This window comes from Stegodyphus dumicola, chromosome 9, assembly GCF_044657685.1.
Source record: "Stegodyphus dumicola isolate Sdum_Otavi_A_Nest chromosome 9, ASM4465768v1".
Taxonomy (NCBI): Eukaryota; Metazoa; Arthropoda; class Arachnida; order Araneae; family Eresidae; genus Stegodyphus; species Stegodyphus dumicola.
The window spans coordinates 8,961,007-8,979,738 of NC_140776.1; the positions used below are offsets into that span (position 1 = coordinate 8,961,007).

Below are 18,732 nucleotides of genomic sequence, written 5' to 3' on the forward strand. Positions count from 1 at the left end.
TTAAACAATAGATGAAAATGGAAAAATAAAACTCTGCATGGACAGCAGCAAGGCAATGCGACAAAAAGAAGCAGAAGAGGAGAAGATGGGGTGTTGCGACACAATTACCTTTTATACCATTACATTTCATATTAATGCCCAGATATCCTTTAGACTCTTTCCAAAAATCAATGGCTAGACTTCAAAGCTCCATTTGACGCATTGGAGCTGCATTTTGAGGAGAAATGTTTAAAAGGCTACTACATGGACTACAACAGGCTTCAGTTAAAATAACATCAACATAAGCCCAGAGAAATACTCCAAGAGCTCACCACAACTGTTAAAAGGCTGACTCACCTCACCTTTCCAGAATGCCCGACAGAAACAAGGGAAATCCTGTTTCTGCAGTACTTCATCAATGGAATCCGGGATCTGGAGGTACAGAAGGCTCTATGAATGGCAGATTTCAAACATGTAAAAAGCACTCTGATGTATGCCACGAAATTCGAGGCAGCCCAGCAAGCAACTCTTAGAGACCACCACCCAATCAGAGCTGCTCAAGTTCAAGAGCCAGTAGTGATTGCTCCAGTGGTCGTCAACTCTAAGAACTTCGCGGACCACTACATATAAAATTTTATATTTGGCGGATGACTAATATGAATTTTTTAAAAAAGAACCTTAAATCAGACCTTAAAAACAATACTCAACTTTCCAATACATGTAATTCTAATTTTCATTTGTTAATATAATTTTCGAAACATCTGGTGTTCAGCAGCATGCCTTTATGCAAATTCAGGCTACGCCCCTGATTATGAGTAACAATTAAAATACTATTAACATCTCACTGATACACCTATTGACAGAGAAAAAGTGTTATTAACGACTACAATAGCATATGTTTGTAATTTAAAAGCAAAGAGAATTGCAATTCGTGCTATTATTGATAACAGCAGGATATCCATGGATGCCAATTATCAATTTCAAATGTCGCTAGATACACCTGCAAAAGTAGCTAAAAAGTCGCTAAAATTAAAAAAAAATATATAATCCATATTCCATAATAGGTTCTGTTACTCATCATTTTTTAAACCGAATCTTCATAAAAATATAAACATTGCCCTAATTTTTCTGCGGATTATCAAAAAGTTTTCACAGACCTCTGGTTGACGACCAATGCTCTAGACGATTTAACCTGACAATTCAATGCCTTAGACTGAATAGGAGTGACAAGAAACCAACCCTAAAGTGCTGGAACTGCAGTGCTGAACTATGTACAAAGGAACTGCAGAAAACCCCAGGGCATGGTAAATATGACCACTTCCCAGAAATCAGAAATGATGCAGGAGACAAATTAATGGCCATCTCATGGAGTGGAGTTTGAAAGATAAGGAGAAGTCCCATTTTAAAGTGCTTCAGATTTCTGCAGTGAATGGCAGCAATAATGGACTGTTCATCACGGGGCATAACAATAGAGTTCCTTGCAATATGGCCATCAATACAGAAGCGAATGTTATCCTCATTCAGAAAGATTTAGCTCAATAGTTTAGCTGTTTTGAGTTACCCATCAGACAGGGTCTGGTGATAAAATTGAAATTGTTGGAAAGTTAAACATCACATTTGGAAGTACAGCCAATCGTCACACAGTATATGTGGCAAATATTACAAATCCTTGCATACTCAGATTAGACATTTAAGGAAATACAATTTTTCCTTGGACTTTAACAAACTGTATTCAGTCTCTGAAGATATAACTGTCAATGGAAGGAATTCTCACCTGGAAATGCCAATGCCTTATCTAGAATACCCAGAAAGCTGCCGATATTGTTCTAGGGTCAAAGCAAAACAGGAGCTGCTGAATCCAGTCACATGACAAGTTACAACTTCAACATCGGCTGATCGATGCGCACGGAGTGATGAAGACCAGTTGACAAACAACATTAAACCCATAATTTATTTAATGGAATATTCAAATAGGAAATCTATTAGAACAGGACATTTCGATTTTTAGTCCTATTAAAAAACAATATTGCTTTCCAAAGTCCTTCATTTGTGGTGTGTTTGTGCTTAAAAACAGCTCTTAGGCCAAAGACACAGCAGTCCATAGGTACAACTCTTAGGCAGGAATATGTCGAAAAGATACATAAGTAATATCTGTATCAGTCTTCATGGTTTCAAGGAATGCAGTGATGCTTTTTGAAGTACGACTTGTTACTTTGCTTGGTTAAGTTTCATTCTTTCAAAGCCATTGGGATAACGAAATGGAATTTCTTTTGTACATATCAGATGCAAAATTTATCTTGGTAGTATGTTGAATTGATTTTAATATTTTTCAACTGCTATTCTTATCTTTAATTTTCCCATGTTAAAAGAATCTTGTGACAATCATAAACCCTTTACTGGAACTTTTTTTGTGTTGGTGGAACCAGGTTTGTCACTTTTTTCCTTTGTTTTCAATAATAAATAGGGCTTTTTGTTGTATGTGTGTGTCCAGTCATTTAGGTAAACACATGCTTCCTGAAGGGTCACAATGTATTTCTATTTATTTCCTCCTAAAGATTTCATATAAATAGTTCTGCATTGAGCCATATGCAGGCTCATATAAGCATATGCTTGGCAAAAGCCAGTGAACATTGTTTTCTAGAACTTTTAAGGTGCAAGTCTTGGTTTATTATTTTATTTATTGTTACTACAGATATAGTTGAAGACTCTGAAATTGATTATTCTGTTGGCGGAATCTCTCTTGTTATCAAATATTTAACTTTAGAAACAGTACATACCTCTTTTGGGAATTCGTTTGAAGTCTTTTTCCAATGTTTAATGACTGACAATTCTTCCAATTAATAATGTTGCTTATTTTGCAGAGATTTTAAAATCATGCATTTCACAATATTTTCAATCTCAGATTAGGAACATTTCTCTTCCAAAAGCCCCAAAACATATGCTTTAATCCCTAGCTTGTTTACACGTGACATTTTGAAAGAAGAATAAATTAAAAAAGTAACAGAAAATATTTCTTATTTCAAATTATAAACAGTTGTCAGAAATTTTTATTTAAGACATTTACTTTTAAGACATTACTTTACTAAGACATTTACTTTTTACAATTATTTTTTATAAAAATTGTTCTAAAAATATCTAAACACTCTTCGTATTACTTAAGGGTCTTTTAAATCTGTAGGTGCTAGCCTAAGAACAAATTAATTTTTATCAGATATTATTCCAAACAATGAATTATACATTGAAATTTTCTTAGTTTTAGAACTTCTGAAATAGAAAGCTCTACCAAAAAACTCCCTTTTACACTCTGAAATTACTTTTCAAATGGAAGATACACCACTATGAGGAAGGGAAGGCAGGCACTTGAAATTCTAAACTTTTCACACAACCAGAATAGTAAGAACTTTAATAATCAATTGATGTAAACTTCAAGTATGAAATACTCCAAGCAAGAGTACGAGTTATAAAAAGGATTAAAAGTACTGGATGTAATTAAAAGATTTTTTTATAGAAAATGTAACTTTAATACAACTATAACATTCATTCATAAAACACTGATAACATTCATTCATAGACAACTGTTAACATTTCATTCAGTACAGATGTATATTCTAATTTATGATAGACATGATTTATTTGTACAAATACCAGACATTTGGCCACTAAGCCATCATTCTTGATTTTGCTTCCCAATACCTTAAGAGCTATAGAATTAAAAGATAATAGTGCAGAGCATTCGTCAATATGTTCCTTATCAATGGACTGTATAGAGCTACAAAGAGTACAGACTAAATAGTCCTTAATTCGAATTTTAAAAGCGATAGACACGTACGCATTAGCAAGTGACAACTGTTTTAGTTGAATATACACAAAATGTAAATAGCAAATTATTACTATTTTCATTTTGAAAATTAATTTCAGAACTTTTTATATCAATGGCACATTAAATTTTATTTAAGATATACAGTCAAAAGTCTTTAATCCGGTCGTCCATAATCCGGAATAATCTATAATCTGCACCTCAAAGCTACAAACTTTCTGTATGCATTTACGCATGTGCATTTAATGCATAACGGACGGTATAAGCTAAGCTAAAATTATCTAATTATCTATTTTAGTTAATGTTGCAGACTGTGTTGTTCTTTAATCTTCTAATTGGATCCGGCTTATTATTTTTTGCAGACTGTTAGAGCAATTTTATAAAAGTAAGCTTGAACTTTCGATTATGTCAAAAAAGAATTTCTGTTTCTGGAGCTGCCAAAGGATCTACAAAGCGAAAGCATGTTCAATGTCCATCAAACAAAAAGCGAAATTGCTGCAAAAAATGGATAAAGGCATATCCTTTATTTCTCTAACCATTCAGAAATCTGTTTATGAATTTCACGCTGCTCTGGCGGAGGGGACGTCGCGGCGCGCAATGAATTGGAAGTCGATCTGTCAGCACTATCCTTATCTTCAGGGCAGATGTTTTTATTTTATTCGGCTTATAATTCCTTACTAAATGTAGCATTTCATCTCGATGTACTCCGTCTTTGATATGATTTAAATCAAATTCCTCGTCATTATAAATATCACGAATACACATCAAATAGTTTTCTGGTTGCAATTTTCTAATTTCAACTACGCGTAATGTATGCTTTACGCATGCATGCGTTAAAAGAAATGTTTAATAAAGTAAACAAATAAATATTAAGCTTTTTCTTTTTGTAAATTTTGATACCCTTTAGATCATAATTGTTCTTTATTTCATAAATTACGGTTTCATATTTTTAATTTTATAATTTCAGCATGCCATCTTACCAGATTTAAACTGATGATCTATAATCCGGAATCGCCGAAGTCCCGACGAGTCTAGATTAAAGACTTTTGATTGTATATAAAAGAAAATAGAAACAAAATAATACTGATGAAATTATACCTGCTTGCTAAGTTCAGCAACACACTCTAAAATTACCTCATCAACTTTCACAATTTTGGTAAAGAAACATTTTACACAAGCCAAAAAGTGAGGTATCTGTCTTTTCTGATTGATTCGAATTAATTCACGGCCAGCTTTGCTTAAAATAGCAGTAGCATCCAGATTGAAAGTCTGAAAAATATAATTTACATTTAAATCAAATCTGTTTTACTATTATATAATGATTCTTATACATAAAACAATACCATACAAAGAAATAAGTGTATAAAACTTTGGCTCCCTCACACATGAATGTGTTATATTTACATAATTTTAATTTTACCACATAAAAAAGGAAATAAAAAATTGTGCAGTGTATATCAGTTCTGAGGATTAGGTTATTTAATTACGGGAAAGCACACTAGGGCTATCTGCCTAAGGGGAGGGATGCCTTTATGGAGGACTTTCTAAGGGAAACTGGCTCGTATACGTTACACAGGTGACACGTGATGGAGGACGGGGATGCCTGGCGTCTAACAGAGGTAAACAGGCATATGTCCCACACCCTCCCCTATCCAGACGCAACAACTCCCTGTGGCCCCATAAGGACGCACTGGGAGTTTATCGATACTTCAACATAAATTACTACTTACTCATAAATTACTGCCTACTGATAACATATAAATTCTGCTTTTTCGTAAATTATCGCATACACATAAGTTACTGCTTGTGCTTGTACCTGAATTACTGCTTACACATGAAATACTGCTTACACATGAAATACTGCTTACATTAATATGACTACATTAATATGGTGCATTAATATGATGCTCAGTTACATATACATGCTACATTACACGTTAATTTGATACATAATTACACATTATTATGATACAAATACTGAAAAATACTGCTTACACATTAATATGATACACAATTGCATAATACATTGTACATATGGCAACATTCAGATCGCAGTTCACTCATATTGGGTTATTCAGTGCGGAGTATGAAACAAAATGCTGTTTCAGTTAAAGAATATACTACAAAGTTGCAATGCACCGTTGCATTACACACATATACTGTTTCACTATACATAACTGCTACTTTACACATAAGTTACTGCCTGCTGATGACACATAAATTATTACTTATATAAGTTACTGCTTACACTTAAAATTCTGGTTACATATTAATATGATACATTATTACATATAGCATTGTACATATGGCAACATTCAGATCACAGTTTACACGTATTTGGTTATTCAGTGCGGAGTATGAAACAGCATGCTGTTTCAGTCAGGGATTATATTACATAGCTGCATTGTGCATAGTTCCGTTATACCATTGCATTACATACATATTCTGTTGCATTGTACATAAATTACTACGTACTCATGAATTGCGGCCTACTGATGATACATAAGTTCCTGCTTACACATACGTTACTGTTTACAGACTAGTATGATACATAAATACTCATAAATTACTCCTTACACATAAGTTACTGCTTGAATATGAAACACTGCTTGCACATTATGTTAAATAGATATCATTAATTACTGCTTACACATAAGCTGCTTGCACATGATTTGCTGCTTGCACAGAAGATACTACTTACATATTAATATGATACATGATTACATATACACATTACCTTACACATTAATATGCTTACATATACACATAAATATATGCATTATATTACACATTATTACTCCTAAATTACTGTTTACACATAAATTACTACTTACACTTGAATTAATGCTTGCACATAGAATGCTACTTACACTTTAAATGATACATAATTACATATACTCATTACATTACACATTAATATGATACATGATAACACATTAATATAATACAAATACTGCTTACACATTAATATGATACATTACTGCCTACGCTTGCACCTTGTTACAGCTTATGCATAAATTACATGTATAAAATTACATACATATTCAGTTGCACTGTACGTAAATTACTACGTACACAGGAATTGCTGCCTACAGATGATGCATAAGTTCCTGCTTACGCATAAGTTACTGTTTACATATGAAATACTGCTTACACATTAGTATGACACATAAATACTCATAAATTACTCCTTACACATAAGTAACTGCTTACACATTAGTGTGATACGTAAATACTCATTAATTACTGCTTACACATTAGTATGATACAAAAATACTCATTAATTACTGCTTGCACGTAAGTTACTGCTCACACATATTCCTGCTTACACATGATTTGCTGCTTGTACAGACAATACTGCTTACGTATTAATATGATACATAATTACATATACCCATTACCTTACACATTAATATACTTAAATATATGCATTACATTACATATTATTACTCATAAATTACTGCTTACACTTGGGTTACTGCTTGCACATAAAATACTACTTATGCATCAATATGATACATAATTACATACACATTATATACATACATTATTACATATACACATTACACATTAATATGATACATAATTAAGAACACACATTTAAAATACATGACAAATAAATATACATAGAGAAAACACAGTTCAACACAAAATATACAAAACATAACAGTACAATGATACAAAGTACACACAATACGACATTAAACAGCATAAAACATATATAAACATTACGTTAAACACACACATTGCATTAAACACATAAAACATATAAGGTGCACAGTTATAGTGGCAGTTCAGTATAGTTTCAGGAAAAGTACTTTACAGTGGCAGTACTAGGCATATTGCGCAGAATGTACGCAATACCCACAAGTGAAACACTAGCGGTATACAGCATGCAGTATGTGTTGTTGCACAGTTTGTTAAGGCAGAATGCAGTCACTGAGACCATTATGAATAGCACTGTTTTATAATGGGAGACAAATGTCTTGGCCGTAGGCCTTAATGGTGTTAACGATTTTGCACACTGTGTTGATTGCCGCTTTATTTTTAAGGATAAACTTGTGGAAGGCAGGTATATTCGTGGGTTCCGGGAAATGGTGCTGTTCTGTGAGTGGGCACCGGAAGATATAGTGATCGGGTGTCCCCTCTTCCCCGCATACACAGCGATCCGTATTAGAAATAGTGCGTCTGTTGAAGTAGTCCGGGAAGGGACCATGCCCAGTTACAAAGTTAGTAAGTGGAGCGTTTGCTATAAGTCTCTCCGTTGTCACCATCGGTAGAAAGCCATACACTCTTCTTCCTGTGTTTCCATGTTCCCATACACTTTGCCACCACTGGACTGCTGTGCCTTTCAGCAGTCTTTTAAGATGGGCTTTACCGCTCGGCCACTGGTGGGCTTCTCAGTTCTGAGGGAAAGGGTAAAGGAAGCACTTAACGTGATTCAAAACTATATATGAACTAGAAATGCTAGTAAGCCTGGTGGCATAGTGGTTAGTGCATGGCGCAGCAGCACCACAGGTCCGGGGTTCGATTCCTGGGCCGGGCAAGATTGACTCAGCCTTTAATGCCTCGCTGGGGATCTTGTAGTACGAGTTAACAGTATCTTATACTATTGCTCTGGTAGAATAACTCATACTCTATGAAATTTGCTTGGGGTTTAAGCACTGGGGGGGAGGGGTCTTACGACAAGCTGAAAGCTTGTTCAGGGCATATGCTCATGACCTCGGGGCCCACGGTGAACAAAGCAGATTTCAGGAAACTGCAGGCCTTGGCTCACTAAGGCTGTTGCACCACTGAGTTCAGTTTTAGATATACTAGTATTATATTTAGTTATCGTTTTGAAATACCCATCCCTTAATTTTTATATTGCATACTGCTAAAGACAAAAGCAAAATTTCTTTTCAGGCTACATAATTTAAAACTGGTGATTCTTATCACCAATAAAAGCTTAAAATGAATTTAGGGGGAAAAATTTTTGAGGAAGGAGAAATTGATAGAATACTCTGCCGAGATAGATAATGGGATGACATCTGGCTGTTGCAATTACTTAGCCCTTTCTAGTACAAAAGACATGTTTACTTCCATGTAATACAGAAACATCCTTTTCAATCCCCAGAGGTTGGTATCTTTATAATCTATCCATTTTATTTTCCTCTTTATCTTCATACTCTTGGCTACAATCTGAAAAGTTTAATAGCCTTGAGATGCATATATAAAGGATATCAATATGAGAAACTCCAGAAACTTATTCTTGTAGAAAAACCCAATATCTGAATTCAGAGACTAAACTGAATAATAAATCAATAATCAAAAGGTTCTAAACCATACTTTACAAATGCTAAAAAGAAAAATATGTGAGGCGGTGAACTAAGTAAATAAATATGGCATGTATTAAAATAAAAAACCCATATTAATGAAAAATAGCAGGTAGTAACTCAGAGACAGAACAGAGAACTACTAATGATGGCATTAATAATAATTTGTAAAGCATGACAGAATATAAAACATGCAATGAACAGTTTCTAAACAGATAAAACATGGTACCTGAATAATCTTGATTGTGAGATCAAATCCTTCATCAGTGTTTACAGCATTTAATAGCACCTGAGAAAAGTAATATATTAATTAAACTCTATTTTATAACACAGTTTGCAAATTAAAAAAACAAAATAAAAAATACACTCAGAATTTGTTAACTCCTTTTTGTGCCATGCAAAATCAAGATATGTTAGCAACAGATTTTCATGTACTGTTACATAATTTGGTATTAGAAAATTATCTTTAATAGTTCAATTCAAAGATCTCAATTCCATAAAATAAATTAAGAATTTTTACAATAAAACACTTCAATAAATGGAGCTAAAAGTTTATAACAAATTGAATATTCATTCGGGAAATGTAACAGTAATCACAAGCGAGCTCAGCATCCTCTCAGCTTTCGAATTCCATTTACATTATCCGATAATGTTAAACTAATGAAAACAATTATGTTTTCGAGTTAATTAGCTTAGACTAGATTCATTAGTTACTCGGATTTACATTATATTAAAATATTTTAATTGTTTGTGCAAATAACATTTCAAAAGATTGCTAGTTAAATTTTAAACATTTCTTCAAAAGATGCATTTAATTTTCTAGCACATTTCAGATAACATAAATAATGCTAATCATTTGGTTAAGAACAACAAAATTTGATTCTTTCCATCCTGGTTCATTTTCAGAAAGCGGGATGGATTTGTTTTCCAAGCATTGTGCTTGATTTGCAAGAACAGTACTACTCTTGTATAATGTAAATATAAGCCAGTTTGCTTTAAAAAAATATCACCATTAACCCTCCGAGTGGCAAATTTTTCGAACTTGTTATATATTAACTAATAATTTAAGGCATTTTGCTTTTTTACTTTTCTTTAATAATGTAAAATTATATAATTGTGGAAGTTTTTAGAACTTGTATTTAAACAGCATATATTAGCTAAATTTGAATAACTTATATAAATTTAGCTAATAAATGCTATTTTTTATTTTCATAAACTTGCATTAAAGTTTCCGACCTCTATTGGCAGCACAAATCAACTGAAGTGGAAGGAACTTGTTTGGATGTAACTTTATAACAACCAATCAAAATTTCAGCTATTTTGAACACAAATTTTTGTTTGACAATTATTTTTGCGAGTCGATGCGACAGTTTTTTTGCAAAAATGGAAGAAATCGAGTATCCTGCTGTCATTAGATGCTTGTTTTTGAAAGGTAATATGCCTAATCACATTAACTCTTTCGCATCGAAGTCGCCTCAAATGCCCGAGCATTCAGACATCAGCTGGACACCCGGAAACACCTGAATAATTTCCTACCTATTGCTTTCCTCCATCACTTTACTGAATTGCTCATTGCTTTCAGGTGTTGTTAAATGACAAGTCAATCATTCTTTTGAAGCGACTAAAAGTAGTTTTATTTTAATGCACCGTTTTTTTCCTTTGTTCACTGTCAATGTTTAGCTTTCGATGCCCGAAGTTGCAATCCTGTCCCAAGAAGGAACTTCACACAGGGTAAAAGCATCCAGGAAAGAAGTTCTTGCTTTACTTAAGTAGGTTATTGTTAGCGCTGTAGTATTCAATTTGCGATGGGGAAGGAAAAGTATTCCAGGAGAAATTCGTAGACATGGGCGTTGTCGATATTTGTGGAAAAGAGATTTTTCCCTCTCTCGATGCGAAAGAGTTAAAGAAGGGTTGGACAGAGTGTACAGGGACTCTACAGCCTCATTTACTATTGTGAAATATTGGGCATCTGAATTTACATGTGGCCGTACCAGCCTGGGTTAAGATGAATGTTTCAGGATGACCAAAAATTGCAATCACTGACATTGTTAAAATCCACCAAACGCCTGAGTATTCATACATCGGTTGGACGCCCAAAACACATGAATAATTTCCTACCTAGTATTTTCCCTGATCATTTTACTGCATTGCTCATTGCTTTCAGGTGTTGTTAAATGACATGTCAATCATTCTTTTGAAGTGACTAAAAATAGTTATGATAAAAGTAGTAAAATGACGCTGGACGACAGTTGAATCTAGGCTAGAGAGATAAAGGCTATGAGCATGCCCAAAGAACATGTTTGACACACATTGAATCAAGATTTAGATATGCGCAAGCTGGCTGCATGTTGGCTGCGTTTGCTCAATTTGGAGCAAAAACGTCCAAATTGAGAACCGGAGAAATTTGCACCGTTCTGTTGGCGCAATAAATCGGAGTTTCTTCGACTATTAACTACTGTAGATGAAACCTGGATTCATCATTACAACCCAGAAACAAAAACACAGTCAAAATAGTAGACTGCAAAGGAAGAATCAGCTCCAAAAAAGGCGAAAACTGTTCCTCCTGTTGGGAAAGTAATGCTGAGATAGCCATGGGATTGTCTTAACACATAATCTTTTAAAGGGAAAAACCATTAACGCAGCATACTATGCAACATTACTTGACAAGATGAAGGCAGAAATTGCAGAAAAATGGGCACATTTCCAAAAGGTAAAAAATTTGTTTCATCAAGACAATGCTTCATCTCACATCTCAGCGGTTGCAATGGCAAAAATCCAGGAATTATGGTTTGAACTGCTTGACCACCCGCCCTATTTGCCAGACATGGTTCCAAGTGTTCCCCAAGCTAAAGAAGAAATCTGAGGACAAAGATTTTCATCAGATGAGGTTATGAACTATATTAATAACAACTTTGCAGATAACGATTTTGCATATTTGGGCGGGTTATAAGGATGGGAACATCATTGGAAGAAATGTGTAGACCAACAAGGAGATTATACCAAAAAAAAAAAAAAAAAAAAAAAATTTTGGAAAAAAATATCTTTTCTTTGTTAGGTCAGGAACTTTTTAGAGAGTCCTGGTAATAATGGTTGGTGATAAACAAGTTATAGCAATGCATATGATCGCTTTTGTGCTTAAGAAGGAATGCCTTCATGAAGAACTTGCAAAGCATATGAAAAAACTATAAAATAATGTCCTGCCACCCAATTTATTGTATGCCACATCTGATATAATATTAGTTTTTATCCAAAATACTGCATTATATGGAACAATTTAAACAAACATCAACCAAATAAGAAAATTATTCAGAAGATTTGATTAACTATTACTAAAAAAGTAGCAAGAAAAGATTTGAATTAAAAATGTCTCTCAGGAATATTGTTGCAAAATAGCTCATTATTTTTAACAAACACAACTGACATTTTATATTGATATATATAACAAATACAAAATACAAATACAGAATACAAATGAGAGTGAGTATCTTTATGCAATAACTTCTCCAAAATGATAGAGATTTTTTTCAATACTGGCCAGCACAAGTAGAATCAACAAACCGGTTAAATTCAAATGGCTAGGGTATGAGAGCAAGGTCTCTCCAAAAAAGTCCAACTTCAAAATGAGGGGGGGGGAGATTAGTTGGTTAATTATAAGTTTGTCACATGCAGGAGGTGTTTTTAGTACTTATAATCCTTTCTGAGTAAAGATGCATACTTTCATACGAGGTATCTTAAGTTTGAATACTGAAGCATCAAATGTTCCAGTTTTCATGTTTGCAAAAAACATTAACATGAATTTTTGCTGACTCTCTCGGTTGTATTATACAGTGAAACCTCGTTACAACAATATTTTAGGGACCAAATAAATATATTGTTGTAGAGAGGCATATTGTTATATTGAGGGCCCACATATTTTGAGCATTTAATAAAAGTTTTTATTATTATTATTATTATTATTACTACTTTTAAGTCTATATTTAGAAGAAATTAATTTGTAAAATACTAATAATAGTGGTTTAAATACTAAAAAAATAAATAAATAAGATAAATTCAGAAAATAAGCACAGAAATATTCACATACCTGAAAACACTTTTTATTGAAAATAATCCAATATTTTTGTTTGTTTATTGATTTTTTTAACTGTTAGGTTCACCAATACTGTATGCATTGAGTCTAGTGCACGAAAATGTTCTTCATTTGTCGACGGAAGGCTTGAAAAAAATGTCCATAGAGAATTCACAGATTGAAGAGCTTCCTGAGATGACAATAAGGACTGCGATGGACCTGTATTATCATCATCATCAATATCATCATCTTCATCATTGTTTCCTATCTCATCAGTAATTTCAGAGAGAATATCTTCATCAGTAACTCCTGCGAAAACCATAAGATCATCATCTGCTGTTAAATAGTCTTCTATACTAATTCCAAACTTTTTACTGCTTGTTTCCTCAAGTTGGGATACGGATTTTTTGATGTGCAAAACACATTCTTGATCATCTGAGAGATCATTGTCTATGGAATTTTCATCATTATCAGATTTCTTATCTTCCATAACACAAAGACCAGCCTTTTTCCAGCAATTCCGAATGGTTTTTTCTGTTACTTCCTACCAACTTCCAGCAATATTGTCACACGCTTCCTTGACATTTACAGCTTTGAAAGGGTCTTCTACTTTATTTTCAAAGTTTACAAGTATGGAGTCCACCAACCGTTTTCTGTAATATCCTTTGAAGCACTTAATTATGCCCATATCAAGAGGCTGTAAAACTGAAGTGCAATTGGCAGGGAAAAAAGCAATTTCGATATTTTGTAGCTTTGGAAATGACGTGTGAGCACCGCAGTTATCTATCAACAAAACGATTTTTTTCTTTCTCTTCTTCATTTCATTGTCTAACTTCTGTAACCATTCGGAAAAAAATTTAGACGTCATCCAAGCCTTCTTATTTGCTTTATACTCTACGGGAAGACTTTTCACGTTCTTAAAGTACCTTGGCTTCAATGATTTACCAATGACGAGAGGTTGTATTCTATGCGTTCCTGTGCTATTTGTACACAGAAGAACAGTCAGTCTCTGCTTTGATTTCTTCCCTCCATAACACTTTTCACCCTTGAATGCCAATGTTCGATTGGGTAGGAGTTGGAAAAACAGCCCAGCTTCATCTGCATTATAAATGTCTTCTGGAGCATACTTTTCTAAGATTTCTTTCATCTTGTTTTGCCGCCATTCATATGCGTCGTTTATCGGGGCTGACTTTTTCTCTCCGTGAACTTCTTGAAAAGTTATTCCATGACGATCTCGAAAACGCATTAACCAACCATTGCTAGCTTTGAAAGTTTCGTTCCCTAGCATTGCTGCAAATTTCCGTGCTTTTGCACTTAATAAAGGTCCATTTATTGGGACATTTGTTGCTCTCATCTCTTGAAACCATTTTAAAACAGCAGCATCAATGTTTTCATTTGTCGCAACTTTCAGTCGTTTTCGCTCTGGGTTAATTTCATTTGAAGTAACAGCATCTTCGATTTGCTTTCTCTTCTTTAGGAACGTTGCAACTGTAGATTGCGATAATCCATGTTTCTTAGCCGCATCAATCTGGTTCATTCCCTCATCAATATCATTGATAACATTCAGTTTATCTTGAAAAAATAGTTGCTTTCGCCCTGCCATCTTAGGGCAGGGCGTGTCAGGCTTGTCAATATCGCGTGAAAGAAAGAAAAGTTTAAACCAAATGTTTCATGTAGAACTCAAAATCATTAAAGACTATAAAACAACCTTTGAACTCACTTTTCAGTATGTCACTTAACAACACCCCGCCTCCATCTCCCCCTGTTCCTCTAACAAAGGGCACTTGTTCTGTGACAAGGTGACCAGACAGGTCTAGATGTCCTTAAACCTTATCAGAATTCCAAAGCTTACTGGGAAATGAGACTAGGCATACATTTACACTTCACCCCCCCTCACCCACTTCAATTCCCAAAAGGGTGGTCTTCATCTGTTTTGAAATCTGAACAATAGCTATTTATTCAGGGATAAGTTGAATATCCACAATGAGTCTTAATAGACGGAAAAAATAACAAAAAAAAAAAAAAAAAAAAAAAAAAAAAAAAAAAAAAGCATTTGAAAATCAAAATATTATTATAAAGGGAGAAAATAATACTGAAATTTAGATTGAAAAAATCGTTTTACAGAGGTTTATTGTTCTAGAGAATATAGCAATATTGAGGGGAGATTAACATTAGTTTATATGCAAAATCACCGGGACCACAAAACATTATTGTAGTAGAGGGAGTTATTGTTGTATTGGGTATCGTTGTAGCGACAGTTTACTGTATATGCATTGGCAGGCAAGTATCTCACAGCTGGATGTGCCACATATGAATCACCATTTAAATGCACTGTTATGAGGAGTATTATTGTTTCTTATGCCTTTCTTCAGAAATCAATACATTTACATTAGGCCACTCACCAATAAACAAAACATTAAATTCAAACTCAACATCACCAAAATATTAAAAAATCTTAAAAATTACAACACTAAAATTCAAAGCTTTACAGTACCAATAAATCAAGACAAAAATTTCACAATTAAAATCTGAAAAATCTTCAGTAATAGAAGAGAAGCAACTGCGTGTTGAGGATACAAGATCCTCGGTCATCGAATACAGAAGAGCATCACCACTATATTGTTGTTAGGAGATATATAACCACATTTGAAACTTAAGATGGAATTTTAATTAGTATCTCTTATCGCCACTAGATGTAGCCCTATGTATGTTATGATGGAATTTATCGAGAATGTAGAATGTTGACCTTCATTTCACTGCATTATTTTTTATTTCTGGTATTTTGTTTCAGAATCAAATTGGAATCATGGGTTGAATAACGTAAATAAACAGAGCTGGCTATTAATTGTATTAGCTTATATCAACACATGGGATTTCTTGATGCATCTCAGTACTTTATTTTTGGTAATATGGGGATATATATCCTACTGTTTTAGAAGTTATATTCATTCCTCTTAGAGTTTGGCTTTTGTCATGGGGAATACTTTAGGAAACGTTTAGCAAAACATTTTTTATACTTCAATGGCAAGGACAATATAAAGTTTTCACATTAATTCTGACAACTAACCGAGTGTTCCTCTTATAATGTGCTAAAATTTATGTCAATTAGACCACAAATTTAATTTATGCAATTTTTTCACCAGTGTTTGACTAACAGTGCAAACTGCCTGTCTCAATATGATAGTGCATCCTATCAGCATACTATTCCAAGACATCAGATCAGTGACTGATGGAAAAAAAAAAAAAGTCATAAAAAGATACACCTGCAGTATGCTTCCTAAATATTATGATCTTGATACTATATCAAATCTTATTGTGAGGTCAAATATAGTGTCACACTTTTAAAGTCATAGCCAAACAAACACGATTTTGATATTTATATTTAATTTCACATTAACTCTATAATATTAGTTAAACTTATAATACCATTTCAAGTAAAAGCTTCACAAGCCCAAGTCATTTTTTTTACAAGTTTTAATATTTTTAAAGAACTTTCTCTGCCAGCGAGACTGTTAATATTTAATTGTTCCTCTCTTTTTTAGCTTACTTTTCCCCTTTAGTTGTGGCCCCTTTCAGTTACAGAATCGGAAAGAAATGATAAAGCAACAAAGCAAAGTTTTGAAAAAATTCTCAGATTCTGGACTTTAGAATTCAGATTTGGAAAAATTATTCATAGTTTAAACTTCATAAACAAATTATATGACAAGTCTGAAAAAAAATTGATTTCAGTTAGTTAAATTCTGACACGATATTTTCATTGATGGGAAAAAAATTATCAGATTTCAGGGAAGGGACAGAATTTGGACAAAAATGTTCTTCTGAAAGATAGGCTAGATCAAATGAGGAAAAAAATTTTTGAATAGAATGAGGAATGAGGTAGAAAGGCACTAACTAGCTGCACACATAGAAAAGTCCTTCAATATGGATAAATTAATCAGAAATTTGAATATTCCAGTATTACGACTTATTTTCTATAAATAAAAAAGCTGCTACTCCGCCATATCTGTTTTTCTTCTCCTTACCTAATGCACAACTTTAAAATTACATTAATTCTTTTATAATATGTTAGGTCATTCCAATTATAAGGTCACTTTTTCAAAGCCTCTAAGGATAATTAATTATATGAAGAGATTTGATTTTATACAGAATCCTTATACAAACAATAAGTACCAGTGTAGCACAATTTTTTTTTTTTTTTTGAATCGCTATGCATTATACAGCAAAATATCAATGTAATACAATTTCTTCATAAAAATTTTAATCTAATAAACTATTTTCTAATCTAATTTAATTAATAAAATAAATCTTAATAAATCAATATTAAGTTTACAGGACTGTAAAAAGGGTTTAACAAAAGCAAAATTCTACTCTGTACTTCTCTAGTTAAAATGTAATTAAATGTTTCTAATAACAAATCTATGAAAAAAAGTATAACTGAATTTCTATAAAATATAAAGACAATGTTACTTCCTAAAACATCATACAAAATTACATAGTATTATTCATAAGATTACTTAATATCTATCTTAAACTGGAAATTTTTTTCATCAATCCTTTTCTTAAACATATGAAAAACTTTTCATAACTTTCAAAATTTTAACACAAAATAAAATGAGGAAAAGCAAAATGCATTGTTGAAGACTACGCTCTAACAATTTGAAATTTTCTGCAAAGGCAATTTGATTAAAAATAAAATAAACATGTTATACATATGCATCAATTTTAATTAGAGTAACTATCAAGCTTTAATAACTAAATATATCAGAAGATATATTTAGGCCTAATTTCAATAAAAAGGGATATTAATATACAATTGTGGGTGGTTTTTGATTATTTTTCGTTGCATTAACCTTACAGAAAAAATAAATAACATTCTTACCATCAGTGCAACTTCAGTTTTTTTTTCAACATTACCAAAAAAAGTTGGAGGACAGTAAGAATTTGTACTGTTTTTATCATCCACGAACCCAGCTTCATAAAGGAAAGCATGATTGTTTTGAGCAGCACATAACTGAAAGAAGCTAGAAACTTCTTCTTGCAGTGTTATAACCTGGATGTAACTATAAGCGTTAAAAAATATGCATTAAGAATTCAAAGAAGATAATGCATTTATAACTAGAAAAGATTACTTTATACATAACAAATATAAACTGACTCCAAATGAATAAGAGAAAAGGGGGTTAACTTTTATTTAACAATAACAATTTGTAATAATACTCAGGTAAAAAAAAAAAAAAAACTGCAATTTTCTGCTTATATGATACAAACTGCTAGAAAATTCTTCCCATGTTTTTGTCCAAAAATCAAAAAGACTTCGCCGCTCAAAGTGGTAGAGATTTTATGGATAAAAACTTAAATATATACCCCCTACAATGATACAGAATTCACTTTCTGCATAGTGTATGTACTTCACCTTTATCAATATCAGATGAAGAAGATTTTAAATTTAATTTCTATCATAAATGTATCCCTCAGATTTCTGCATGCAACATCAAAAACACTCTACATAAGAAATGGGAATACATTTCATAAATTGGAATCATCTTGGCACTTGA

At 32.9% G+C, this 18,732-nt stretch overlaps 1 protein-coding gene across 3 annotated transcripts in view; it reads right to left on the reverse strand.

Annotated features, from left to right (window-relative positions):
- Sptz (zinc finger FYVE-type containing 26 spastizin) overlaps positions 1-18,732 on the reverse strand; it is a 196,858-nt gene that overhangs the window by 18,044 nt on the left and 160,082 nt on the right. For all 3 annotated transcript variants that reach the window (XM_085823186.1, XM_085823187.1, XM_085823185.1), the window contains 3 exons: positions 18,057-18,237; positions 9,341-9,400; positions 4,895-5,065 (listed from right to left, as the gene is read on the reverse strand). In XM_085823186.1, the coding sequence (XP_085679312.1) occupies positions 4,895-5,065; positions 9,341-9,400; positions 18,057-18,237 (412 nt within the window). The remainder of the gene's footprint in view (positions 1-4,894; positions 5,066-9,340; positions 9,401-18,056; positions 18,238-18,732) is intronic.